This window comes from Antechinus flavipes, chromosome 2 (assembly GCF_016432865.1).
Source record: "Antechinus flavipes isolate AdamAnt ecotype Samford, QLD, Australia chromosome 2, AdamAnt_v2, whole genome shotgun sequence".
Lineage (NCBI taxonomy): Eukaryota > Metazoa > Chordata > Mammalia > Dasyuromorphia > Dasyuridae > Antechinus > Antechinus flavipes.
Genome location: NC_067399.1, coordinates 61,273,323 through 61,299,025, shown reverse-complemented (window position 1 = coordinate 61,299,025; position 25,703 = coordinate 61,273,323). Strand labels below are relative to the sequence as shown.

Genomic DNA, 25,703 nt, shown 5'->3' with positions numbered 1-25,703 from the left:
AGTGTATGAATGGATCCAGCCAATCTGGAGAACAATTTGGAACTATGCCCAAAGGGCTATAAAATTGTCCAGAAATCCAGCAATGTTTCTACTGGACCTGTATCCCAAAGAGATCATAAAAGACAGAAAAGGACCTACATGTGCAAAAATGTTTGTAGCAGACTTTTTTTAAAGTGACAGGGAACTGGAAATTGAGTGGATGCCCATCAATTGGAGAATGATTGAGTAAGTTATGTTTATATGGATATTATTGTTCTATAAGAAATGATCAGGAGGATGATTTTAGAGAGGCCTGGAGAGATTTACATGAACTGATGCTGAGTGAAATGAGCAGAACTAAGAAATGCTTTATATGGCAACAACAGGATTGTGTGATAATCAACTGTGATAGACTTGGTTCTTTTTAACAATGATATGATTCAAGGCAATTCCAATAGACGTTTTGGAGAGAGCTATCTGCATCTAGAGAGACCAGAGGGACTGAATGTGGATCAAATCATAGTATTTTCACTTTTTTGTTGCTGCTATTGGTTTATTTGCTTGTTTTTTTCTTTCTCATATTTTTTCCCTTTTGATCTGATTTTTCTTATGCAGCATGACAAATATGGAAATATACTTAGAAGAATTGCCCATATGTAATCTATAGTGAATTGCTTGCTGTTTTGGGGAAATATGAGGGGGAAGAGGGAGAACAATTTGAAACACAAGGTTTTGCAAAGGTAAATATTTAATAACTCTCTTGGCATGTATTTATAAAAAGAAAATACTATTAAAATTCATTGCTTGTCATTAGAAATATTATATTCAACCATTGCATATTTTCAGCATAGAGTTTCTGCTTTACTTTGTTTTCTTAGGGGTGATTTGTGTATTCTTTTAATGAGGCTTTTGATTTCTATGTTCAGTCTTGAGTGGTTTTCTCATATTATTTATTGTATTATGGTAATCAGCTTCTTTGACTTAACATATTGTTCTTAGAGAACTGCAAAATCCTTAAGTTGCTCCATCTTAGAAATAAATATTTTGTTCAAAGCAATCGCAATAGACTTGCGACAGAAAATGCCATCTGCATCCAGAAAAAGAACTAAGGAGACTGAATGTAAATTAACACATGCTATGTTCATTTCTTTTTTCTGTTTTTTTTTTTAATCTCTCCCATGGTTTTTCCCTTTTGCTCTGATTTTTTTTTCTCCCAACATGATTTGTAAAGCAATGATTTAAGAAAAAGCAAAGAAAAGAAATAAGTATTTTGCTTGTATAGATTTTAAAAAGAAAGAAAGGCTTCTTGAAGAAGATGGAATTTTAAGGAAGTCACAGAAACTTGGAAGTGGAGATGAGGAGATAAAGCATTCCAGGCATGACATCATAGTCAGTGAAAATGACCAGAATCCAGAAATGCCTTGTATGAAAAATAGTGTGGAGGCTGATACATACACACACATTTAATCTATCTCTCCATCTCTCTCTGTGTGTCTATCATCTATCTCTCCACCTACTTTTTCTATCTCTTCCTCCATCTATATATCTATCTATTTTCTCTATCCATTTATCTCTCCACCTATCTCTATCTCTCCTTCCATATATCTCTATCTATCCATCCATCCATCATCTATCATCTATCTATCATCTCTATCCATTTATCTTTCCACCTATCTCTATCTCTTCTTCCATGTATCTCTCTCTCTGTCTCTCTTTCTCTGTCTCTCTCTGTCTCTTTCGTCTCTCTCTCTCTCTGTTTCTGTCTCTCTGTTTCTGTCTCTCTCCTTTCTCTCTCTCTGCCTCTCTGTCTGTCTGTCTCTGTCTGTCTCTGTCTCTGTCTCTCTGTCTCTGTCTCTCTGTCTGTCTGTCTGTCTCTCTCTCTCTTTCTCTCTGTCTCTCTCTCTTTCTCTCTGTCTCTGTCTCTGTCTCTGTCTCTGTCTCTCTCTGCAAGGCTATCCACAACAGATAAAATTTTTTAAAAGCTAAAATGTGCCTTAGAATTATCTGGTCCAAACCTCTTATTTTACAGATGGGGAAACTGAGACCCGGTCGACCTCCAGGAAGGAAAGAGCAAGCTCTCCTATGCTTGCTACCCGCCCGGGCCTCTTCCTCCCAGTACCCCCTCCTATATTCCATTCCTGAAGGAGGGACACTGGGGGCCTGTGCCCTATGTGAGGGCACACTCTTGCTCTGCAGCCCCCTGAAGGAGGTGGGAACACCAGCAGATTGCAGGGGAGAAAAGGGCCGAGATTTGGTGAAATTTCTCGGAAGGGCACAAAGGGTGGAAGGAGAAAAAGGACTCCCGGGGCGGGGAGAAGCGGGGGCTGAGGGGGCATGGGGAAAGCGCTCTCCTTAGCTGGCTGGGCTGCGGGCTGTGGTTGGAGATCCCGGCGCGGCTCCGGCGCTGCTGGGGTAGGGATGGAGAAGGAGGCCCAGCCCCACTTCTGTGGTCTCCGTGGAACATGCTGCCCCATGCAGACTCAGCTGCCAGCCCGGCCACAGCATCTGGCTCTCCTGAGTCATTGCTTAACTCTTCCCCATCTTCCCAACAGAAGCCGGCTCCCTGAGCGCTCCCCCCGGCCCCCCCTACCCCCTAGCTCCTGGGAGCCCCCGAAGCGTTTTCGGTGTTTTTGTCCCCACAAGCATTTTCCCGTCCTGTCTCTGCCCTTTTCCGTCCCTGCCTCTGCCTCTGTCCCGGTGCTCCTGGGACTGGAGCCCGGCAGGGCTGTGCTTGGAGCTGTGCCCCAGCTGTGCCCCATGTCTGCCTCCCCCTCGGGGGGCTAAGGCAGAGAAGGGACGCCCTGTGGGCTGGCCATGGCCCCCGGGAGGAAGGACAGAGGCCGGGACTGGCGGGCGATGGAGAAGCCACTGAAGGAGAGCAGAAGAGGAGGGAGAAGAGGGTGATGACTCATCTGGACGTCCTGGGACAAAGCCTGGGGGAAGGCTGGGCTGGAGGATGGAGAATGGGCAAGGCTGGGGGTCTGGGTAGGGAGAGCGAGCCGGCCCTGGTTCCCCCCAACCCCAACCCAAGGAGCTGGCAGGCAGCCTTTGGCCGGGTGAGTGTGCTCGGCTCCCCCAGGGCTGCTGGGGCGGACTCCGAGTCCGGGATTTGAGTTATCTATGTGGCAGCCGCACCCTCGGGGCAGAGGTGGAGGGTCCTGGCCAAGGGGTCCAGCAGAGCCGAGTGCTGGGCTCGGACTTCTTGATTCCCCATCATTTGAAAGGGTGAGAAAGGGGCTAGGAGAGGTCCTCTTCCGTTCCTCGCGGTCTAGTGCCCATTTAACGGGCCCCCTCCCCAGACTGGTTTCTCTAGGTGGGAGAGGGTGTGTGCATGTGGGGAGTTGCTCTGACTGACCCCCATCATTTGTCCCAATCACCCCCCCCGGTCCCAGATGACCCGTGGGCTCGGAAGCAGGAGACGTGTCAGCCCCCTCCCTGCCATGTTACTGCTTGGGTGACCGGCTCTCAGTCTCCTATCCCTGGGAAGTCCCTGCTCTCTACACCGTGGGCCCTGCTCCTGTCTTGGCTAAGTAAGGCTCTTCTTGTCTTCTGTGGGGGTTGTGGGGTCACCCATGGGGCCCCTTTGTCCTGCTCTGGTGCCAGCTTCCCTCCAGCTGCCCACGCAGTGATGGCTTAGGGAGGAACAAAGGGGAAGGCTGAGGAGACGGACCCTGGACCCGAGCATCCTCCCTGCCCTGTCTAGAACAGAGTTAAGGTGGGGGTGAGGTCAGGGGGACCTGGACACTCCAATCTCCAAATTTTTTCAATTGCTTAAACTTATTTTTTCAGTTAAATATTTATTTTCCCTCCTTCCTACTCTCTCCTGTTGGAAAAAGAAAAAAAAAATTATGAAAACTTGCATAGTCAAGCAAGACAGAGCCCACATCGGCCACGTCCAAAAACATGTGTCCCGCTCTGCTGGGGTCTCTCCGACGGGGAGGGGGGTGGGCACGGGAATGCTTCCTCCCTCCGGAGCCGCGGCCGGACGCTTTGTTGACCAGTTCTCGCCTTTATACGAGGTTTTCACTGCGTTACGTGGGCTCCAGGGGCTGCTGACGACCAGCCCCAGCCTCCTTTTGTCTGAGCATCCCCAGCCTTTACTCCACCTGGGATTTGGGGAAGGGGATTTCTGTGGGACCCGGAAGTCTGGAGGGGAAGGGGCAGGGCTCAGATATCTTGGGGAATGAGACGTAGGATCGCGGGATGGTGGAGAGAGAACCCAGGCTCAGGACTGGGGATGTGCCCATCCTCGGCCCTCGATCCCCCCGATGGAGAGCAATGGAAGACCGCACTTTGGGGGCTATAAGGGGCCCATGCAGGCCGGGGAACCCCATCTCTTAATTTTACAAATGAGGAAACTGAGGTTAAGTGGTTGAGTGACTTACCTGATGTCACACAGAGAGTGAATTGCAGAGGCCCGGCCCAGGCACCCTGAGACTGCCCCCCTCTGATGCAGGGGCCTCGGAGGTCTGGAGACAAGTGCCCACCATGTGCCAGGCTGGCGCTGTGCCAGCTCTCATTGCCCACAAACGGGCAACAATTCCCGTCCACGAGAAGTCTGCCTCCTAGGGGAGAGACATTGTCTCACAGAAATGCTGGATTAAAATCCCTGTCCTGGCATCTGCGCTCTGGGTTTACTTGGCTCTGGGTTAGGAGCTGGGACTCTGGATCTTTGGGGACTGGGCAGGAGAGTGTGTGTGTGTGTGTGAGGAAGGGGAGAAAGAGAGAGAGAGAGAGACAGAGAGACAGAGACAGAGACAGAGAAAAAGAGACAGAGAGAGACAGACAGAGACAGAGAGACAGAGACACAGAGAGACAGAGACACAGAGAGACAGAGACAGAGAGAGACAGAGAGACAGAGACAGAGAGAGACAGAGAGACAGAGACAGAGAGACAGAGAAAGACAGAGAGAGACAGAGAGAGACAGAGACAGAGAGAGACAGAGAGACAGAGACAGAGACAGAGACACAGAGAGAGACAGAGACAGAGAGACAGAGAAAGACAGAGACACACAGAGACACACAGAGAGAGACAGAGAAAGAGACACAGAGAGACAGAGACAGAGAGACAGAGACAGATAGAGAGACAGAGACAGAGACACAGAGAGACAGAGAGAGAGAGAGAGAGACAGAGACAGAGAGAGAGAGAGAGAAAGAGAAACAAAGACACACACACACAGAGGGAAGAGAGGGCAGGAGTGTGTTAGTAGCAGGCCCTGCCATGTCCAGACCCTCCTTCGGGATATAGCCTCCAGCCCCGCCCTGTCCCCACCAGGATCCTGGGGTATGAAGGGCCTGTCCCAGGGGGCCTGCAGCCTCTGCTTGGCTGGGATCATGGGGGCAGAGACACAGGCCCGCCCCCCCCCATCCCCTCAGAACCCTGGGCCCAGACCATCTGTTTCCGCTCTCCTTAAGCACTTTCTTTTCTTCCCCTTGTGGTAGAACAGGAGGAGTCCTGGGTTTGGAGCTTGAGCTCTGGATTCGAATCGCACCTTCTGCCTCTTACACTGAGGCTGCACGGCCCCCCTCTCCCCCAGCAGCATGGGGGGCGGCTGGATTTTCTGTGTAGACCCTGATCCCTGCGACTCCTCTCCTTTCTCCTCCCCTCCCCTGCCTCTCCTTCCCCTCCCTCCCTTCCCTCCCACCCACATTGCCCGTCAGCTGAGCCTGGTGGGCAGTGCCCAGAGTCTCCAGTTGGAGCTGGCCGGGCTGGGATCGCTCTGTGCTGGGGTGGGAGCGGGGGCTGCTGCCGGGGGTCTGTGCTGGTGGGGGCCGGGGCACCGGAGGCCAGAGAAGAGGACCCGACTCCGAGGGCTTTATGGTGAGTGGGGGTGGCTGGCGGATGCTCATTGGTCGTGCGCCCCTCCCACAGGGCACCGTCACCTTCCCAGCTATGGCAGGAGCAGCCCGTGCCAGCCTGGGGGGCGGGGTGGCAGGAGTCCCTCCCTCAGCTTCCAGAGCCTTCCTGGGGGGCAGCTTCCCCGGGGTGGGAAGGGGGCAGAGCCAGGCTCCTTGACAGCTGCAGGGAGGAAGGGGTTATTGTAGCCTCTTGCCCCCCTGCCCCCCCACTCCCCTGCGGTTGGTTCATGGGAAGGGGTTTCTTCTGTGTTCTCGGAAGCTGCCGCAGCTCCAGCCCTGAGTCCGTGATCAGGGAAGGGCAGCGGTTTGGGGTAGAGGAGCCTGAGAAGGGAGGCTTGGATGGGGCAGAGGAGCCCCCGAGAAAGGCGCCCTTTTCTGGGGGATCCGGACTTGCCTCCCCTCCTCCTTCCTGGGCAGGACCTCCAGGGCCCGCCTCCCTCTTCCTCTCTCCCTGCCCCCTGGGCCGGCGCACAATGCCCCTTTCACAGCTGCCAGGGACCCCGCCTGCCCGTTTGGGGACCTCGGGCATGTAGGAAACAATATATGGGGGCCCGTGGCAATCTGGTGGGGGTTGTCCCTGCTGGCTCTGAGGGAGGGCCTCGGGGAGACTGAGAGCCCAGAGCTTCCTCTTCCCCCCCCAGCCCGGGCCGCGGAGATCCGGAGTCAGTCACTGCCGCTGGGATCCCGGGCCCATCACCGGAGAAAGGCCGTGTGGGACCAAGCCGTCCCCAAGGCATCCCGGGCTAGAGCTCCGCCCCTCGGAGCCGGTACCCTTGGTCCGAGGGAGTGCTCCCTCCTCCTCCTGCCTCCTCCTCCTCCCCCCTCCCCCTCCCCCCGCCCCGGGACCCTTGGGAGACACAACGGGACCCGGCAGGAGAGAGCGCCGGCTCTGAAGCGCAGGGCGCTGGACCCGAGGCGAGGAGCGGGAGCAAATCCCATTCAGTACTTAGAAACTCAGGGCAACCTCCCAGTGCTTCAGTCCCAGTCTGTAAGGCGGGGGAGGGGCTCGGGGCCGGCGGCCTCCGGCCCTTTCTGACCAAACCGCCCTCCCGGGGCGGCGCGCCTGCCCTTGGGGTCCCGGGTGGTCACAGCCTAGGCGCTTCTCGGGGCCTGTTTCCCGACCTGTGAAACACACGGGCTGTCCCACGGTCTCCCCCCCCCCCCCCAGCGACACGTGACGGGGCAGAATCCTAGCGGCGCGGGCCTTGGCGGGGCTCCCGGCAGCTCTCGCGATAGCCGGCCGCAGAGGTACAAGCACGCGGCGGCGGGATTATACGGGGCCGCCACGTACGGCGAGGCGCGATTGGGCGCCTTGGAGAAGCCTGACGTCACCCCTGAAAATATGGTCCCTTATAAAAAGCAAGGGACCTGGCAATCTCTGAATTTCCCCTCCAGCCTAGTTGAACTACAAGGGTCCCCATTTCATAGACAGAGAAACTGAGGTCTAGCAATTAGAAGTGACCTTCTGAGGAAAGGGAAAAAATGGAAAGGGACGGAGGGCTGGAGAGAGTCCCGCCCTGAGTCAGGAGGAGCTCAGTCCAAATCCCGGCTCAGACACTTCTCAGCTCCCGGCGGTGGGACCCGGGGCAAGTCCCTTAACCCTGACTGCCTCAGGGGAAAAAGGGAAAAAAGAAAAGGGAAGGAAGGAAGGAAGGAAGGAAGGACGGACGGAAGGAAGGAAGGACGGAAGGAAGGAAGGAAGGACGGAAGGAAGGAAGGAAGGAAGGACGGAAGGAAGGAAGGAAGGACGGAAGGAAGGAAGGACGGAAGGAAGGAAGGAAGGACGGAAGGAAGGAAGGAAGGACGGAAGGAAGGAAGGAAGGAAGGACGGAAGGAAGGACGGAAGGATGGAAGGAAGGGAGGGAGGGAGGGAGGGAGGAAGGAAGGAAGGAAGGACGGAAGGAAGGAAGGAAGGAACGAAGGAAGGAAGGAAGGATGGAAGGAAGGAAGGACGGAAGGAAGGAAGGAAGGAAGGACGGAAGGAAGGAAGGACGGAAGGAAGGAAGGACGGAAGGAAGGACGGAAGGAAGGAAGGAAGGAAGGAAGGACGGAAGGAAGGAAGTAAGGACGGAAGGACGGAAGGAAGGAAGGACGGAAGGAAGGAAGGAAGGACGGAAGGAAGGAAGGAAGGAGGGAAGGAAGGAAGGATGGACGGAAGGAAGGAAGGAAGGAGGAAGGAAGGAAGGAAGGAAGGAAGGAAGGAAGGAAGGAAGGAAGGAAGGAAGGAAAGATAGAAGGACGGAAGGAAGGAAGGAAAGAAGGAAGGAAGGAAGGAAGGAGGGAAGGAAGGAGGGAAGGAAGGAGGGAAGGAAGGAAGAAAGGAAGGAAGGAAGGAGGGAAGGAAGGAAGGAGGAAGGAAGGAAGGAGGAAGGAAGGAAGGAAGGAAGGACGGAAGGAAGGACAGAAGCAAGGAAAGAAGGAAGGAAGGAAGAAGGAAGGAAGGAAGGAAGGAAGGAAGGAAAGATAGAAGGATGGAAGGAAGGAAGGAAGGAAGGAAGGAAGGAAGGAAGGAAGGAAGAAAAAGAGAGAGGGAGGGAGGAACAGAGAGAGGGAGGAAGGAACAGAGAGAGGGAGGGAGGAAGGAACAGAGAGAGAGGGAGGAGGAACAGAGAGAGGGAGGGAGGAAGGAACAGAGAGAGGGAGGGAGGAAGGAACAGAGAGAGGGAGGGAGGAACAGAGAGAGGGAGGAGGAAGGAACAGAGAGAGGGAGGGAGGAACAGAGAGAGGGAGGGAGGAACAGAGAGAGGGAGGGAGGAACAGAGAGAGGGAGGGAGGAAGGAACAGAGAGAGGAGGGAGGAAGGAACAGAGAGAGGGAGGGAGGAACAGAGAGAGGGAGGGAGGAGGAACAGAGAGAGGGAGGGAGGAACAGAGAGAGGGAGGGAGGAACAGAGAGAGGAGGGAGGAACAGAGAGAGGGAGGGAGGAACAGAGAGAGGGAGGGAGGAACAGAGAGAGGGAGGGAGGAAGGAACAGAGAGAGGGAGGGAGGAAGGAACAGAGAGAGGGAGGGAGGAACAGAGAGAGGGAGGGAGGAACAGAGAGAGGGAGGAAGAAAAAATGGGAGGCAGGGTGGGAGGAAGAAGGGAGAGAGGGAAAGGAAAAAGGGGGGGAGGGGGGAAAGGAGGGAAGGAAGGGGGGTGGGCTGACCTGCAGGTCCCAGGAGAGCCAGGCCCCTCCCCAGGTCAGGGGGTCAGAGGACAGAGGGCCGGTGCAGAGTGAGTGCACTCCAACCCCCGCCGCCCCCTCCCCCAGCGGGAGGCCATTTGCAGCAGGGCAGGGGAGCTGCAGGGCTGGGGGCCGGGCCTGAGCCGGGCTGCCTCCCGCAGGACTCGAGCTCCTTGGACACCTGCCTGCAGGCCACCCTGTCGGCCCTGTACCCGCCCTTCGGGGGCTCGGCGGGGGCGCTGCTGGGCCAGGTGCTGGCCGTGGTCGAGAGGGCCTACGCGGGCGACGGGCTGCGCTACCTGCTGGACTTCCTGCTGCCCGCCCGGCACATCCTGCACTGCGTCCAGCTGCACGCCTGTGTGAGGGACCCCGGGGGCCCCTGGGGGCAGTTGTGGGGTGGGGGGTGGGGCCAGGCAGCCCAGTCTCCTTCCTACTCCCCTCCCCCTCAGCCTGAGCCACCTGGGCAGTCGCTGGCCTCTCTAGGGGGCATCTGCAAGGTGAAAGGTTAGAGAGATGACCTCTAGGCCCTCTGACCTCTCTGGGGTCATCTGTAAGGTGAGGGGTTAGATCAGGTGACTTCCAAGTCCCTTCCTGCTCCCTTCCCCCCAGCCTGGGTATCCTGGGCAGCCACTGACCTTTCTGGAGGTTATCTGCAAGGTGAGAGGTTAGAGGAAATGACCTCTAGGCCCTTTGACCTCTCTGGGGTCATCTGTAAGGTGAGGGGTTAGGTGGGATGACCTCTAGACTACTTCCTGCTAGAATCTTCTCTGCTGGCCCAAGTCCCTCCAGCCTCCCGCGGTGAGGGGCCGGCTCGGGCCCCGCCTCAGGGCCGTTGCCCCTCCCGTTTCAGGCTCAGTACCCCGGCCGCCGCTTTGCCCACGCGGGGTGGTGCAGCTGGCCTCCCTGGACTGGCGGCTGCTGGAGCCCAGACTTCTACCTGCAGCTGGTGCCCTTCCTGCGGCGCCGGCCCCGCCTGGTGCTCACCTGCCTGGCGCCCGGCGGCTGCCCCTGCCCGAGGCCGGCCGCTCGGCCATCTTCACCGCCCGGCGGGTGCCCGGGCCCCGCGGGGGCTGCCATGGCTTCCGACCCGCCCCCAGGGGGCGCCCACGCCACCGACTGGAGGTACGCCGTGTGCAGCTTGGCCGACGCCTGGGCCGAGGAAGACCCCGCGGAGGCCCCCCCGGGCGCCTGTGCCCCAGAGCCCCCCGGGGCCGCTGAGCCTCCGCCGGAAGGGGGCCGGGGCCCGGAGGGGGGAGCTGGCCCCCGTGCCCACGAGGGCCCTCCGGCTCTGGGGCCACCCCCGGATGAGGGGGGAGAGGGGCGGCCCGGGGGCCCCGCTCCCTCTGCCCTGGAGGACGCCCAGAGGAGGAGAGGTGCCAGGGAGCCCGCCGAGGATCTGGGGCCGGTGCCCCCCCGGGGAGGTGAGCGGGGCCGCCGGGCAGAGGAAGCCCCGGGGACAGGGGGCTCATGGAGGTCCCCCGGGCTCAGATCTCCCCCCATGCCCCCGCCCTGAATTAGGAGTCCCGGGGCCCTGGCCCAATGTCCCCGGGGGCCCAGACCCCAGAGCTCGGGCTCCTTCCTCCAGCGGAGTGGAAGTAGCCCCCAAGCCCCTCTCCCCAGGTGAGCCCGAAGAGCCCGCGGCCTCCCAGGGCCCCCCCGCCCTGCCTGGGGCCCGGAGGCCCATCCTGGCCCAGGACTTGTCACCCCAGCTGCTGGCCAGCGGCATGGCAGCCTTGCCTGGTAAGGAGCCGGGGGCAGAGCAGGTGGGCGGGGGGGGGCAGGGCGGGGGCAGGGCGGGGGCAGGGGCCGGGGGCAGGGGCAGGGCGGGGGCAGGGGCCGGGGGGCAGGGCGGGGGCAGGGGCCGGGGGCAGGGCGGGGGCAGGGCCGGGGGCAGGGGCCGGGGGCAGGGCGGGGGCAGGGGCCGGGGGCAGGGCCGGGGGCAGGGCCGGGGGGCAGGGGCCAGGGGGCAGGAGTTGGGGGCAGGGGCCGAGGGGCAGGGCCGGGGGGCAGGGCCGGGGGGCAGGAGTTGGGGGCAGGGGCCGAGGGGCAGGGGCCGGGGGCAGGGCCAGGGGCAGGGGCCGGGGGCAGGGCCGGGGGCTGGCCGGCCACCGAGGAGGCAGGGTAGAGAGGAGCAGGGGAGCCCCATGGTGAGCCCTCCCTTCCTGCAGGGACCAGGGATGCCCAGGGCCGGGCGGTGCTGCTGGTCTGTACCCGGAACCTGGCCTGGCTGGGCCCTCACTGCAGCGTCCGGGAGCTTGCGGGCCTCTTCCTTTACCTGCACGGCATCCCCAGGTGGGAGCGGGGCCCTTCGGGAGGGGAGGAGCAGGGCTGGGGGAGAGGGTGCCCCGAGTCAGCCCCTCTCTGCTCCTACTTTGACAGGCCCGAGGACCAGGCCCGGGGACTGACTGTGCTGGTGGACGCCCGGCACTGCCTGCCCAGCCCCAGCCTCTTCCTGGGGCTCAGCCAGATGCAGGTGACCTGGGCCGGGAGAAGCCCCTCGGGGGAGGCCGGGCCCGCGAGGGAGGGCTCGGGGTTCAGGGCGAGGCCTGAGGGCCCCGGGAGGCGCTGGCGCTGAGGGCTGTGGCCGTGGCCGTTTCAGAAAATCGTCCCGGGCTCCGTGCACCAGGTGCTGCTGCTGGGGAAGATGGCGGGGACGCTCCCTCCAGGACTGAAGGTAGCGGGCTGGGCTGAGGGTGCCCGCTGGGGCCCTGCCCTCGGCGCTCCCCCTTCCCTCCCGGGCCCCCTCCGGCCCATGCCCTCCTTGCCGCCTGCCCCAGCTCCCTCTCCCTCCCCAGCTGGAGCTGCTGCCCTCCCGCCAAGCTCTGCTCTCCTTCATCCCGAGCTCCCAGCTGCCCCTCGCCCTGGAAGGCTGCCTGCCCTACAGCCACGGCGCCTGGCTGGCTTTCCGAAAGGTCAGTGGTGGGAGCGGGGGCGGCAGGGAGAGGGAGAGCCCCCCGAGGGCCGCCGGCCGACCGCGCTCCCTGTCCTTCAGCGGCTGGAAGCCTTGCAGCAGAGCTGCCTGGAGGCCTGCACCCTGCTCCGAGGGGCCATCAAGAGTGTAGCGGCTGCCCCTGAGCCAGAGGGCCGTGGGGTGAGTACGGCTGCCGGCGACCGGGAGCACGGGCACGGCCCCCCTCCAGCCTCCTCGCCCCGCTCACCCCCGTGTCTGTGCCCCGCAGGGAGCTGGGCAGGACCCCCGCGAGCTGATGCAGCAGGTGCTGGACTACCCTGTGCTGGCCCGGCTCCAGCGGGAGGGGGGCACGGCCCTGGCGCAGCTGCAGTGGGAAGATCCGGCTGTGACTCAGAGCCCGGATTACAGGTGGGCGCCGGGGAGCGGGCGCCGGGCTTGGCCCAGCTTCCCGCCCCGTGGCGCCCGGCTCAGGAGGGCCGCCTGTTTGTCGCGCCAGGTCGGCGGTGGACGAGGCGGGAAAGCTGTATGCTCAGGTGGACGGGCTGCTGCACCAGCTAGTCACTCTGTGCAACCAACGGATGCGCGCGCTGGAGCTGGGAAGGATGCTGGAGGCCCAGGCGGGAACGCTGAGCGAGGTGGGCGCGCCTCTCCCCTCCCTGCCCCTGCCCGTGCCCCAGACACCCCGGGTCACAGGTGCTGCTAGCGGGGGTGGCCGCCCTCCGCCCAAGGCCCCGGCTCCCACCCCCCCGGGCAGCTCCGCCCTCTCATCCCCTCCAGATTCAGGCCTGGCTGCAGAACGTGGGCTGGCCAGGACTGAAGGAGCCAGAGGAGCCTTCGCTGGACGCGCTGCTCCAGGCTCGGGACGCTTTCTGGGAGCTCGACCAGGCTGGCCAGGTGGGGGTGGGCCCAGGAAGGGGGGCGGCTTTGGGGGCTCACGGGAGGGGGAGGCCACTGGGCCAGAGGGGCCTCCTGGGCGGGGGGTGGCAGGGCGGCAGGCCTGGGGCCGGGCTTGAGCAGGCCCTTCCCCTCCCAGGAGCAGGCCCGTCGGGGCGAGGCGATTCTGGCTGGCTGGGAGGCCCCGGAGTTGGGCCGGCTGGGGGCTGCCGGGGCCCGCCTCCTCTCCCTGCGGGCCCAGCTGTCGGAGTTCTCGAGGGCGCTCTCGCGGCGCCGGCGGCAGCTCATGGATGCGCACCAGCTTTCTCAGCTGCTGGACCAGGTGCGCCCGGGGCTGGCCCGCACTCCGGCTTCTCCTGCAGAGGGCTCGGGCAGCGGGGCGGGCGGCCTGGGTGGTCCTGGCGTGCCCCCCGGGCCCCTCTTTTGGGAGAATGTTGGCGGCTCTTCCGGTTCTCAGTCCTGCGTTAGGCCCCAAAGGCTCCGGCTGCTGCTGAGCTCTTCGCTTCTCCACCGGGCCCTGCCCCGCTCCTCCCGGGCTCGCTGTGTCCCCTCCCCAGCCTAGGCCGGGGCCGGGCTGCAGCGGACCCTGGCGCCTCGCCCTCAGCGCTGCCGTGCTCACTGACCATCCTCCCCAGCGAGGTTGGCCCTGGCTGGGCATTGTGTCCTTCCTGCCAGCGTGTGCAGAGGGACCCTGGGGGGGACTGCTGGCAGAGCCGGGCCCCGTGCCCTCCGTCCCCTGGCACTTCCCGAGGCCTGGGCAGCCCGAGTCTTCGGCCCTGGGGTTTGTGTGGCCTGGGGGTGTGGGGAAGGCAGGGCCGGGGCAGAGAGGAAGCCAGGAGCCCTGAGAAGGGAGTGGGCGCTTGGGGTCAGCAAGTGACTGGGCAGGTCCCTCCCTCCTCTGCAGAAGAGGGGTAATGTCGACGCCCACTCTCGGGCCGTTCCCCACAGACAGGCGTGTCCCTGGGCGGGGGGGCACCGCTTTACCCAGAGAGTGCCGTTATTTGGGGGCAAACACGTCACGTCCCAGGACCCCGGGATGTAAGAGTCCGGCCGCCTCGTTTTATAGCCGGGGAAGCCGAGGCCCAGGGTCCAGACGGAGCCTCTCTGCTGTCTGGGAGCAAGCCCAGAGGCGGGCTCGGGAGCCTGTGACCCAGGGCCCCTCAGCTCCGCCGTCTGTGGGCCGGGGCCAGTGGGGCCCTCCCTCCTTTCCCTGAGCAGACCAGGGGAGGGGGATGCCCGCGGAGAAGAGCATCCTCTTGGCCCTCCTTAGCCCAGGTCTGGGGAGGGGAGTTTCCTTCTGAAAGCAAGCGGGTTTTCTCCCTCCGTTGCAGGCCCTGATATGGGCACGGGACGGGCAGAAGGCCCTGGCCACGCTCGCGGAGGAGGAGTGTGAGTCCCCAGAGGGGGTGCTGCGCCACCTGGAGGGGCACCGAGCCCTGCACCCCGACCTGGCGCCCTCCCACTTCCAGGAGATGCGGGCGCTGGCTGCGGGGCTGGGCTCCAGGCTCCCCGTCCAGCAGTGCCACCTGGTGTGGGCCCAGTGCCAGGACACCCAGCTGGCACTGGACAGGAAGCTGGAGGCCGCGCTCAGGGCCCGGCAGGTGCTGCCCGCCTTCGTGGTGGGCCCGCAGAGGTCTCCGGGCGGCGGCAGCAGCGGCAGCAGCTCCTCCGAACAGGCCTCCCAGGCCCCCGGCAGGAAGGTCAGAGAGAGGAGCCGGCACAGCGTCTCCTTGGGCTCCGTCGCCTCCCAGCCCCCGAAGAGGACGCACCCCGCCGAGATGAGGGTAAAGCAGAGCCTGTGGGGCTCGGTGTGCCGGCTCAGCCTGGGCGAGCCCTCGGCCGCGGCCTCCCCCCTGTCGCCCCCCCGTCGCCCCTCGGGCGCTTCCGTGGGGGCTGCCGGCAGCCAGGAGGCGGGGCCCCCCTCCCAGAGAGCCCCGGGGGCCCCGAAGGCATCGCCCAGCAGTCCCACCCTGGAGGCCAGCACCCAGAACAGGTAAAGGACATCTAGAGCTGGGCAGAAACCCTGGGCCGGGGCTTCCGCAGAGCGGTCCGAGCTTGCAGGCCCCCGGGGCTCAGCCTCTCCCTTCTGTGACTGGGAGGGTACCTCCTGCAGCCCCCAATGACAGGCTTGTTGCGGGATTCTCAGGTGGAAGGGGCGGGGTGCAGTGGGAGGGTGACCCGGCCGTCGGCGCAGAGACCAGAGGGCCCGGTGTGGGGCTGGCCCTGAGCCCCGCCCACTGGGCAGGCTGCACTTGATACTAGGCGAGATGGTGGCCACGGAGCAGGAGTACGTGCGGGCCCTGGACTACGTGGTGGAGAGCTACTTCCCCGAGCTGGAGCGGGCGGACGTGCCCCAGGGCCTGCGGGGACAGCGAGCCCGGCTCTTCGGCAACCTGGAGAAGCTCCGCGACTTCCACCGCCACTTTTTCCTGCGGGAGCTGGAGAGCTGCAGCCAGCACCCGCTCCGAGTCGCCCACGCTTTCCTGCGCCACGTGAGGCTCGCCCCCTCCCCTGGGCCTCGGCAGCCCCTCTCCGCTGCCCCCTTAGACAGGCTCTCCAGCCGGGGTGCCCGGACCGGGGGGCGAGCTCAGGGGGCCCCTCCCTTTCTTGGGGACAAGCCACCGCTTTGCCACGTGAATGCTTGGGGGCCGGCTGTGGGCGCGCCCCTGGTTAGCTGAGTCTGGAAGCGGGGCCTTGTGCTTCGGGTGGGTTTGAGTGTGCCCCTGTGCGCAGGCGCTCCTTGGGGGGCTTTAGCAGGAGTGGCTCCCGGGGAGGGCGCCTGGGAGAAGGGCCCTTTGTCTTCCTGGGACGGTCTGGCCTGTGGGGGCTGGGCAGCGCCAGCCCTGGGTGAGCCTTTTACCTCCACAGAGGGAGCAGTTTGCGATGTACGCCCTCTACAGCAAGAACAAGCCCCGATCGGACGCGCTGCTGGCCAGCCACGGCAACGCCTTCTTTAAGGTGGGCGCCCCTCGGCCCCTCGCACTTATTAGGGGCCCGAGGGGAGGGAGGTCCCTGCCCTGGCTCTCCCGCCTTGGACAAGAAGCTGGGGCTGGCGCACCAGCTCTGCCGCTCGCTGTGCTGGGCCGGCGCCGTCCTGCCCGTGGGCCTTAGTTTCCCAACCTCTAAAGGGAAGGGCTGAAAGACCAGTCTCAGAGGCCTTTCTCAGCCCCACAGCCCTCCCGGACTCCCAGTGGCCAAGGGGCGGGGCGGCCCTGCACGTGCAGCGCCAGCCTGCTCTCTGCTCTTCCTCCCTGGGGGACCCGGGCCGGCAGCCCCCGCCCGGGCCTCGCTTCCCCCTCACCTGGAACCTCGCTCTTCCCTGCCCCGGCCGGGCCCAGGACAAACAGCGGCGGCTGGGGGACCACCTGGACCTGGCTTCTTACCTGCTGAAGCCCATTCAGCGGATGAGCAAGTACGCGCTGCTGCTGCAGGAACTGTCCCGCACCTGCGAGGAAGGGCCGGGGCCGGGCTGGGCCCGAGAGCCTGACCTCGCCGCCCTGCACGCTGCCTGTCACCTCGTTCGCTTCCAGCTGAGACACGGCAACGACCTGCTGGCTATGGACGCCATCCGTGGCTGCGACGTGAGTGGGCACGGGGATGGGGTCTGGTGGCTCTGAGCTGGCACCTGCATGGCACAGGCAGGCTCGTGGGTATGGGCCGGTGCCCCATGGCACAGGCAGGCTCGTGGGTATGGACTGGTGCCCCGTGGCACGGGCGGGCTCATGGGTATGGGCCAGTGCCCGTGTGGCACAGGGTGTCTCCTGGCTCAGGGCTGGCCCTCTGGGAGTCTGCTGGTCCTGGGATGGTGCCTGCCAGGCATCCCTCACTAAAGCTGAGAAATCCGTGCCAGGTGAACCTCAAGGAGCAGGGCCAGCTGGTTCGCCAGGACGAGTTCACAGTGTGGTCCGGGCGGAAGAAGTGCCAGCGCCGCGTCTTCCTGTTCGAGGAGCTCATCCTCTTCAGTAAATCTCGGCACGGACCCAGGGGTGTTGACTCCTTCGTCTACAAGCACTCCTTTAAGGTAGGCCCTTCCCCCCGGGGGCCCGGCCAGACTGGGCTGCCACAGCCCACAGCCAGGTCCTTGCCCCCGTCCCGGTCCCGCCTGTGACCTTGGCTCTGCCTGCGGAGGCTGCCAGCTCTCAGCCTTTGCCCCGCCGCACATCCCTACTTACCCCGGCCCCGCCTGTCTCTCTGGGCAGACGGCAGACATCGGTCTCACGGAGAACTGCGGAGAGAGCGGGCTGCGCTTCGAGATCTGGTTCCGGCGCCGCAAGGCCGGCGACACGTTTGTGCTGCAGGCCCTCACCCCCGAGAACAAGCAGGCCTGGACGGCTGACATCGCCAGCCTGCTCTGGAGGCAGGCCACCCGCAATAAGGGTACCATCTGCCCCAGCACCCGTGCCGAGTGTCGGGGGGTCCGGACTCAGGGGGCCCCACGGGCCTGTTTTCTCAGCTGTAAAAGTCAGGGGGCTTGAGCCGGTCTCTCAAGTGCCTCCTAACCCCAAGCCTGCCGCCCTTTGTGGCCTCCCCATCCTCTGATAGACGCCCGTTAGCCTGCCAGCAGCCCCCGTGCAAAATGAAGACTCCCCAGGGACTATGGCTCTGAAGTTCGAGGGGCTGGGAAGGGGCGGGATGTGGTGCCTTTGGTTACCCCGGGCCTCTCTCCCCAGAGCTCCGGATGGCTGAGATGGTATCTATGGGGGTAGGGAACAAACCCTTCCTGGACATTACTCCCAGTGAAGCCGCCATCAATGACCGCGCCATCAACTATATCATGAAGGGGCGAGGTACTGGGGGGTGCAGGGGGTCCTGGACTGCTGGAAGCAGGGGTCCTTATTGGGAAGGGGAGAGGGAGAGAGATGGGGAAGCAGCAGAGAGGACAGAAGTCACCGCATACGCGGGCAGGTGGACGGGGTGTTGTGTGCTCCCCTCACGAGGCTGATCTCAAGTTGTCTGTCCGGGACAGGAGCTCGCACTCGGGCCTCCATTGCGGTGTCTCTGTTTGACCACGCCAACCCCTTTCCCGGGCCTCCAGCAACACTTTCCACTGGTCCTTCCTCCTGTTCCTTGCTGGGGCCTCTCAACCTGCACCTGTGCGGAGACCCAGCTCGACTGGGACTCTGCTGGCCCCTGTACCCCACTGCTTACTTGGAGGAGGAGCTGGATCCAGAGGCTGAGACAGGCAGCCAGCCTTCACTGAGTATGTCTGCCTCGAGGGTGGGGACGGGGGGACTAAGGGGGAAGTGGGGGGGGGGCCCTGGAGGAGGGTGGCTCACGGCCGCTTCCCTGTGGCTCCCTCAGCCCCCGAGAGCTCCGAGGCCTCCTCCCAGTGCCCATCAGCTAGCTCCAGTGGTTCGGATAGCGGCTGTGTGCCCAGCCCCAACCTGGCCGGCGGCTGCGAAGACCAGCCCGTGCCACCGGTGGAGGACAAGCCCCACTGTGGTCAGAGTCAGTACGTCTCCTCAGTGAGTATCCTGGGGTGTGTGCCAGGCCTTGCCATTCCCTTGGGGGGTCCTCATTTAGATCCTCTGGCTTGGGGAACTTGGGGAGCCTGGGCCTGACCTCTCTCGGGCTTCCACAGGTCTGAGCGCAGGGGCGCTGCTGGATGCTGGCCGCTGGGCCCCGGGGGCCTCCCCTCAGTCGGAGGCCTCGAGCTTGGGGAGTTCCCACCCTGGCCCAGGGCAGGGCCCGGGGTAGGGGGACCCCGTGTGGTTGCTCCAGTTATCCAAGCCGACGTCCTGCATCCTGACATTGTCAGCCCCACCTCGCTATCTTAACCATTTGGAATGTCTGGGTTAGCGCTATTTGCTCCTGCTAAGGGGGAAGAGGTGAGGAGGGGCAAAGAGATGCCTAATCTCCATGGTTGCTTTTGACAAAGGGCCCGTCCCAGGGTGGCCCAAAATGGCCGTGTAGTCTGAAGGGCTCCCTGCCTCTCTCCTGGCCATCTGCGTGGAGACTCTGAGGGACAGTTGGACAGCCAGCTGGGCCCAGCTTTTAAGTTATAATTAGACTAGAGGGAAGTGTGTTGTGTTTCATGTTTTATTTTAGCCAGACTGACAGAACTTGGAGATGTGCAGGAGTAGGTGGTGGGGTGGAGGGCGTTATTGGGCACAGAATTGGTGTCTCGCCTGCAGCAGTCAGTGACAAAGGTGGCAGTCCGTCAGTCTCCTGGGACTTGGGGAAAGGATTTCCGAGGATGTGCTTCCTCCTTTGGCTAGGTCCCACCAGTGTCCTAGGACTGGCCTGGCTCCTTAGCCTCCAATCTCAGGGACAAAGACCCCGGCGTGGTCTTGTGGCTTACCTGCCCTTTTCTATGTTTCTGAGTTCCCTTCTGGGATCTCAATAGTATTTTAGTTTCTACAACACCCGGGAAAGAATAAGTTGGGTGGCCCTGGGCATTTGGGGAGATAAGAGGCAGGGTGGAGTGGACAAGACTAGGCGGAAGCTGTCATCTTCTTCCCACTCCACCCCAAGCCTGCTGCAGATTGCCCTCCACGCCAACCAGGTCCTGAGCTCACCAGGATCCCACCCTAGCCTTCTTCCTGGATTCACATTGTAACCTTGACCTGGCGCCTTTTTTTGAACTGTTTCTCTAATAAAGGTTTATCTATTTGGATGTTACTTAGCCTTTTGCCTTCTTGAAGAGGGAAGCTTGCCACCTTGCTCTGCTTTAGAACTTTATTTGTTTACAAAAGGACAGGCTCTGCTGCACACATACACAAGCATGCCCACGTGGGCCCACAGGTTCTCGGGCACCCTCACGCACAAGGACCTATGCCCACGAGCTCTGGCCGTGGCTGGCTGCTGCACTCAACACTCCTGCAGGTACTTCCCCAGGACTGAGTAGGAGACAGACCTGGACAAACCTTTCTTGATGAGCAGGTCCACACAGCGGCTATATTTTCTGGCAAACGGCAGTGTGAGCTGAAAGGCAAGCCGGGCCAGTGCTGCCCTCAGTGCAGGCCCTTCTGAGGCCATGGGTGCTAGTCCCCAGGAGGCTCTGAGCTGGGCACGGGGCTGGGCTGGCCCTTTCTCACCTGGGGCTTGGACTTGCTGCCCCTCCCTTAGGAGTGCTTCTTCAAGGCTGATGGGGGAGGGCAGGGGAGCTAGGGTGACCGCAGAACCCCAGCATTGATGGGAAACTCACAGATCGTCTTGGGCAGGCCCTACTTGAAGAGGAATGACCTCTCTTGGGACTCCTGACTAGAGGTTTCCTTGACTTTGTTTGAAGGCCTCCTGTGATGGGAAAGCCATTTCATTTGAGGATCACTCATGGGGAGTGCTTTCTCCTAACTGGTCCATGATCTCCTAAAGTGGGTCCTCTCTCCTGTGATACCGATCACAACCATCCTTCGGAACTCTTGTCTGCTTTTCTAAAGAACTGGCCACAGATGACAATTCCGCTACCGACTAGAGGGCCTTCCTCTTTTTGATGTTGTGTGGACATTGCAGTAGCACCCGGGCTGTCTGCTGTTCACACCTGCCTGGCCCATCTTCTTCCTGATCAAACATATCTAGGCTGACATCCTTCCCACTGCTTTTTGTTAATTCCTCATCTGTAACGTGCTGCAGCCTGCTCACAGCAGCCCTCAAACTCGCCTTTCCACCCCTTTCTCTTGTTTCCAACTTCTCCTATGTGGGCACCCACCGAATTGTCCTTCACCATTCCACCTCTCCTCCAGGCTGACCTTTCCTACTTTCTTGAGCCAGACGTCACAAGGAATGGCCCTGTGAGGCCTCCCACCATCCTAATTGTCACAAGGCAACTTGCCAACACACTTTCAAGATACTGTGCCCAGAACATGGCCCAGTTCCCTAGTGTGATGCACAGGGAGACATGGGCCTTCTCTCACTTCATGCTCCTTGAACTCTGCAGCCTTTGGCCCTTAGCCACTCTCTCAATACTCTTCTTTCTAGCATTTATGAGTCTTTCTCTCCTGTTTCTTCTGTCTGGCAGCTCCTTCTTAGTCTCCTTTGCTCCAGATTATGCCCTCTAACCACAGGTGTCCCTTGGGGTTCTGTCATGGGCTCTCTGCCCTTCTCCCTCTCTACTACTTCACTTGGTGATATCAACTGGATTTAGTTACCATCTCTGTGCTGGTGATCTACTGATCTCCAATCTTATATTTTCAATTGATTTACAAATGTCAACTGGACATCCGGTGAACATCTCAAACCAAATATGTTTAGAGCAGAACTCATCATTTTCCCACCTAACTCCTCCCTACTTCGTACCTCCCATGTTACTCTAAAGAGTAACACTAGCCTCTCAGTTTCTCAGGCTTATAACTTAGGAGTCATCTCTCACTCTTTTCCAAGCTGTTGCCAAGACCTGCTGATTCTACCATTGCAACATCTGCCCCTTCTCTCCTCTGGCACAGCCTCCTTACCTCACACCCATGTGCCTGTCTCAGGTCTCTCCTCAGTCCAACCTGTCTTCCAGTCAGTCACCCAAGTGATTTTCCTAAAGCATAAGTCTAACCATGTTACCCCCTCCTCACTAAACTCCTGTGATTCCCTGTTGCCTCCAGGATCAAATACTAAATACTGACTTAACCTCCACCTACCTTTTCAGTCTTCTTGCGCCTTACTCCTTACCATATACTCTTCCATCCAATGATAACTGGTCTCGGCTGCTCCATCTTTCCACCCCAGGCATTTTCTCTGGCTGTTCCCCATGTCCAGAAAGCTCTTTCCTCAAGTCTACCTTCTGCAATACTTGGTTTCCTTTACATCACAACTAAGATTTCACTTCCTTCAGGAAGCCTTCCTCAACCTGTCAATTCCAATGCCTTCCCTGTGTTATTGTTTTCTATTTATTTTGTATATAGCTTGCTGGTACATATCTGTGTGTATGTTGTCTCCTCCATTAGATTTTAACTCCCTGAGGCAGGGCTTGTCCATTGTCTCTATGCATCCCTAGGACTCATTTAACCCAGTTCTCATATATAGAAGGTGCTTAATAAATGCTGACTATCATCTCATGCTGGACAGTTTTTCTATCGAGTCAAAGACCACATTAGCCTTCTTAGTTGCTATGCCCACTGTCAATTCACCCTAAGTTTTCTGTGCCTCTCTTTTCCCAAGTTTTTCCCAAAAAGGGTGGCCCAATTTCCTATTGGGCCACCCCTAGATCCAATGCTTGTGCAACTGTCTTTTTTGACCCAGTGTAGGACTTAATAATTTATTTTCTTATGTTTGGCCCATCATTTTAGTTCATTGAGATGCTTAGGAATTTTGACTATTGTTCAATGTATTGGCTATTCCAGCTTTTGCTGCTTTTTTCTGAGGTGACCACTTAAGTCAATTTGAGGGCTTTTCTGTCAGGTGAGGAGAACCAACTCCAATCACTTCCATCCCTAATAATCTACTCAAAGAACTTTGGGCATTTTAATTGAAAGAACACTCTCCTGTGCTAGGTTCTTCTAAGCCCAGGTACTCAAGTGGCTGTACTGCAAAGAAAATATAACCTGGGCCTTTACTCCTTCTGCTTCCCCTCCATTTCCTTCCTCTTCTCCACACAGTCCCCCCCTCCCCAATCCCTGTGGAGCTGTTTAATGTTAGTTTTGCTGACCCTCTGGAAGCTCAGCCCAGCAATGAACAAGAACCCACTGGGCTCTAAGCCAGAGAGAAATGTATTTTGCCAGCCAGGCCATCTTACTAGATTATGAACTCCTGAGGCCCATGACCTTGTCTTGTACCCATGGTGCCTCCAAAGCTGGAGTCTGAAGCCTGGCCCAGAACTACCAGATTTCAATATCTTAAGCAAGCACTCACCTGTAACTTAGAGAGATCATACCTGACCTAGAGAAGGCGCCATCTAGATAAGTGCTATTGGGGATTCAGAATGAGCGATGGCCAGGGCGCCTTAGTCCAGGACTTCTGGCTTTGCCCCAGGATGGAGCATTGCAAAGAAAATGCTGGAGGTGGAAGGGATCTTTAGAACAACTTTGTCCAACCGCCTCAGTTTGCAGAGGAAGAAAGTGAGGGTCAGTGACTTCATGCATGAAGTGGACAAGTGAATAGGTCTGGTCCTCCCATTCCACATCCAGCTATCTTTCCACCTTGTGAGGTTGCCTGTCCATTGTAGGCCCTTAATTTGTCTAATTAATATGCACCTAGAGGCCTGTCCCCCTGGAATGGCACAGGAGATGAGTGAGTGTGAGAGGAAGGCCCAGGATTCATGTCTGTGGCCATCCCGGACTCTCTCACTTGTTTCTATCCTGTGTGGATCTCAACTCCACTAGCCAGTAGAAATGGCAGGATGTCGATTCCTGCCCACTTGGACATTTCCCCTCAGCAGATGAGGGGCAGGGAAGTTACAGAGAACTCTCTCACACAGATGTTGATGGGTCCCCTTTGCCTACCTGCCCCTTCAGTGGTTTTTCAAAGCTTCCCTGGGGAGCCCCTAGCACGGCCTGGCCCAACTCTGGGAGAATCTTACCTCTACCCAGCTGTGCAGCCGCTCTTGGGTATGCCTGTCGTCCTTAAAGCCTGTGATGGTCAGCAAATCTGCCACAAACTGTTTGGGAGTGATGTGGAGGGTCTGCAAGAAAAGCACAGCTCAACATCTGTCCCTCACTCCCCATTACCACCAGGGAGCCATTCAGAGGGGGAGGGAGCACTGGGTTACCACCCTGAGGTCTGTGTTTCACTTCCTTTTAGAGCTAATGTTCCATCTTCTAAGGCTTACTATTCCCAGCTCACAGACACTCTGCTTCTTCCCTTTTCCTCCTTGCCAAGGAATCTCCTCCCTAATAAATGCTCCACTTGTTCTCCTACTCCCCTATTGCATGTCACATATTTCTCCCAGGCCCAAATGTGGTGTCCACTCCTGGCTTGGATTCTCTTACTGTTTCTGGGTAAAGAGGATAGAAAAATTAGAGATTTCTCAACCCAAGTGATCTCCCCAGACACTTCTCCCAGGACTATGGGTAACATTCCTAGACTAAAGCTAATAGAGATCCTAGACTTGCCTCTAGCCCTAGCCCAAGGTCCAAGGACAGAGGGAAGGTCACACATACCCACAGCCTGTTGGCCAGGGATACCACCTTGGCCGTCACTGCTTTGGGATCCTTCTGTCTAATGGAATCCAAGATGATATCGGTCAGGAAACAGTGGCATTTTCGGGCATAAAACATCTCCTCCCGGGACAGAGAGAAACTCAGGAAAGTCACCTCTACAGAAAAAGGTTAAGGCCAGTGTTAGATCATATGATAACCAACAGATTCTTATGCAGTCCCAGTCTTCATATGAAGCCTGGAATAAGGCTCTTTTAAGGGGGACCAGTTAGAAAAGACTGTGTGGCCATGTTTCCCAGCCCGTCTTCTGCCTGCCGTTTCTACTTAATATAATGGAACAAGGCTCCTAAACATGCCTCCCAAGTCCCAGGCTATACTTAGCCCTCTATCTACAAGTCTCCATCTCTAAAGGCCATTCTTTGTCCTGAAAGTTCTTGATCTCCAAGAAGAAACCTGGTATGGGAGGAGAAGAAGAGCACTGGACTTAGAGCAGAATAAGCTGGATGCGAACCCTGCTTCTGCTCAGTCCTATCTGTGCAACCCAGGACAAGTCACCAGACTTGTAATTGCCCAGTGTCCTCCTCTACAAAATGGGGAGGGGGCTCTGAGTCATTTCTACTTTTCAGCTTTGATTCCCTCCTAATGCAATCCTAGGACGAGGCTGGTCTCCCTGCCTGGGAGCGGACACGGGAAGGGCCCCGGCGGTCCTCTCCTCACCTCTGGACAGAGTGCTGGTCTTGGAGGGGGCCAGTCTGACATCCTCGAGCTGGGTGGTGTACACCACACTGTCCTCAAAGAAGGTGCAGGAGCCATCACTCCCAACCACGGGGGGGTGGGTCACTTGGAGAATGATCCCCACGTCGTCCAGCTCATCAGCTTCCAGGGCAGGTGGCTCAGAGAGGGAGGTTTCTGTGGAGGAAACAGAGGCCTTAGTTTCCACAGGGAAGTGAAGTATCACTGCTTGGAGATTCAACAATCTTTGTGGGAGCTAGTCCTGTTTTCTAAGGAAAAATAAACGGACAGTGTCTAGGAAACCAGGGTTCTCTTCCTGGCTAATCCCTTTCCTTCTTGGAGCTTCAGTTCCTTCATCTATACAATGAATATGTTGAACTAGGAGATTTCTAAGGTTCCTCCACCTTTATTATTACGTCAATGTATCCTACTGCTCGATTCACACAGGTTCCTATTAGCTCTAACACTTAATCTATGTCGATGAAGTGGAGACTCTCCTCCGGAGAGGCAGCCTCAAGGGGACAGACACTGTCAATATGCTCCCAGTTCTATGGCTGGCACCAGTTTCCCTCCCCTGGATTCCAGGGCCAACATTTCTTATAGATGCCAAAACGTGGGACTCTTAGATGCACTTTTGCTTCCACAGATGGCCAGACCACTATGGCGGATGTCTGGTTGAAACTCTGGCTATCTTGGAGACATGAATTTAGAGGCTGGGTAAAGTGGACCAGAAGCAAGAATTGAATAGAGGGAGAAATTATTTGGAAACATGTGAGGCACTGGAATGTGACGGGGAGGGAAGAGGGAAAAGCAAATCTCATTAAAAATTAGGGAACTAATGATGAATGTTGGAGGGGATGCGGAAAAACAGGGTCACTGATGCATTGTTGGTGGAGTTGTGAATGAATCTAACCATTCTGGAGAGCAATCTGGAATTATGTCCAAAAAATTATCAAATTGTGCATACCCTTTGATCCAGCAGTGTTTCTACTGGGCTTATACCCCAAAGAGATACTAAAAAAGGGAAAGGGACCTGTATGTGCCAAAATGTTTGTAGCAGCCCTGTTTGTAGTGGCTAGAAACTGGAAAATGAAAGGATATCCATCAATTGGAGAATGGCTGGGTAAATTGTGGTATATGAATG

At 58.9% G+C, this 25,703-nt stretch overlaps 2 protein-coding genes and 1 long non-coding RNA gene across 4 annotated transcripts in view; 1 reads left to right on the top strand and 2 right to left on the bottom strand.

The window, feature by feature from the left end:
- Positions 1–3,756: 3,756 nt before the first annotated feature.
- On the bottom strand, positions 3,757–4,579 carry LOC127552368 (uncharacterized). The gene is made up of 2 exons (XR_007951345.1): positions 4,365–4,579; positions 3,757–4,085 (listed from the first exon to the last, which is right to left on the bottom strand). It is a non-coding gene; the product is annotated as an uncharacterized LOC127552368 (long non-coding RNA).
- A 5,726-nt stretch (positions 4,580–10,305) lies between these two features.
- Positions 10,306–19,427, top strand: PLEKHG4 (pleckstrin homology and RhoGEF domain containing G4). The gene is made up of 20 exons (XM_051973539.1): positions 10,306–10,741; positions 11,170–11,293; positions 11,381–11,474; positions 11,601–11,675; positions 11,797–11,913; positions 11,994–12,087; positions 12,185–12,320; positions 12,409–12,547; positions 12,690–12,801; positions 12,875–13,128; positions 14,138–14,799; positions 15,001–15,298; positions 15,675–15,764; positions 16,145–16,387; positions 16,657–16,827; positions 17,006–17,183; positions 17,477–17,593; positions 17,773–18,006; positions 18,108–18,271; positions 18,388–19,427. Exons 1-20 carry the CDS (start codon positions 10,306–10,308, stop codon positions 18,391–18,393), a joined length of 3,744 nt encoding a protein of 1,247 aa, XP_051829499.1. The 3' UTR covers positions 18,394–19,427.
- Positions 19,428–19,470: 43 nt separating this feature from the next.
- KCTD19 (potassium channel tetramerization domain containing 19) overlaps positions 19,471–25,703 on the bottom strand; it is a 46,043-nt gene continuing 39,810 nt past the window's right edge. For both annotated transcript variants that reach the window (XM_051975023.1, XM_051975022.1), the window contains exons 13-16: positions 24,545–24,736; positions 23,831–23,985; positions 23,251–23,352; positions 19,471–19,730 (exon numbers count right to left, since the gene is read on the bottom strand). In XM_051975023.1, the coding sequence (XP_051830983.1) occupies positions 19,617–19,730; positions 23,251–23,352; positions 23,831–23,985; positions 24,545–24,736 (563 nt within the window). In that variant the 3' untranslated portion in view covers positions 19,471–19,616. The remainder of the gene's footprint in view (positions 19,731–23,250; positions 23,353–23,830; positions 23,986–24,544; positions 24,737–25,703) is intronic.

Coding starts and splice junctions, on each gene's coding strand:
- PLEKHG4 (XM_051973539.1), top strand. CDS start 10,306: ATGAGGGGGGAGAGGGGCGGCCCGGGGGCCCCGCTCCCTCTGCCCTGG. Junction 12,321..12,408: donor ACTCAGAGCCCGGATTACAG/GTGGGCGCCGGG, acceptor TTGTCGCGCCAG/GTCGGCGGTGGACGAGGCGG. Junction 17,184..17,476: donor GCAGGCCACCCGCAATAAGG/GTACCATCTGCC, acceptor CTCTCTCCCCAG/AGCTCCGGATGGCTGAGATG.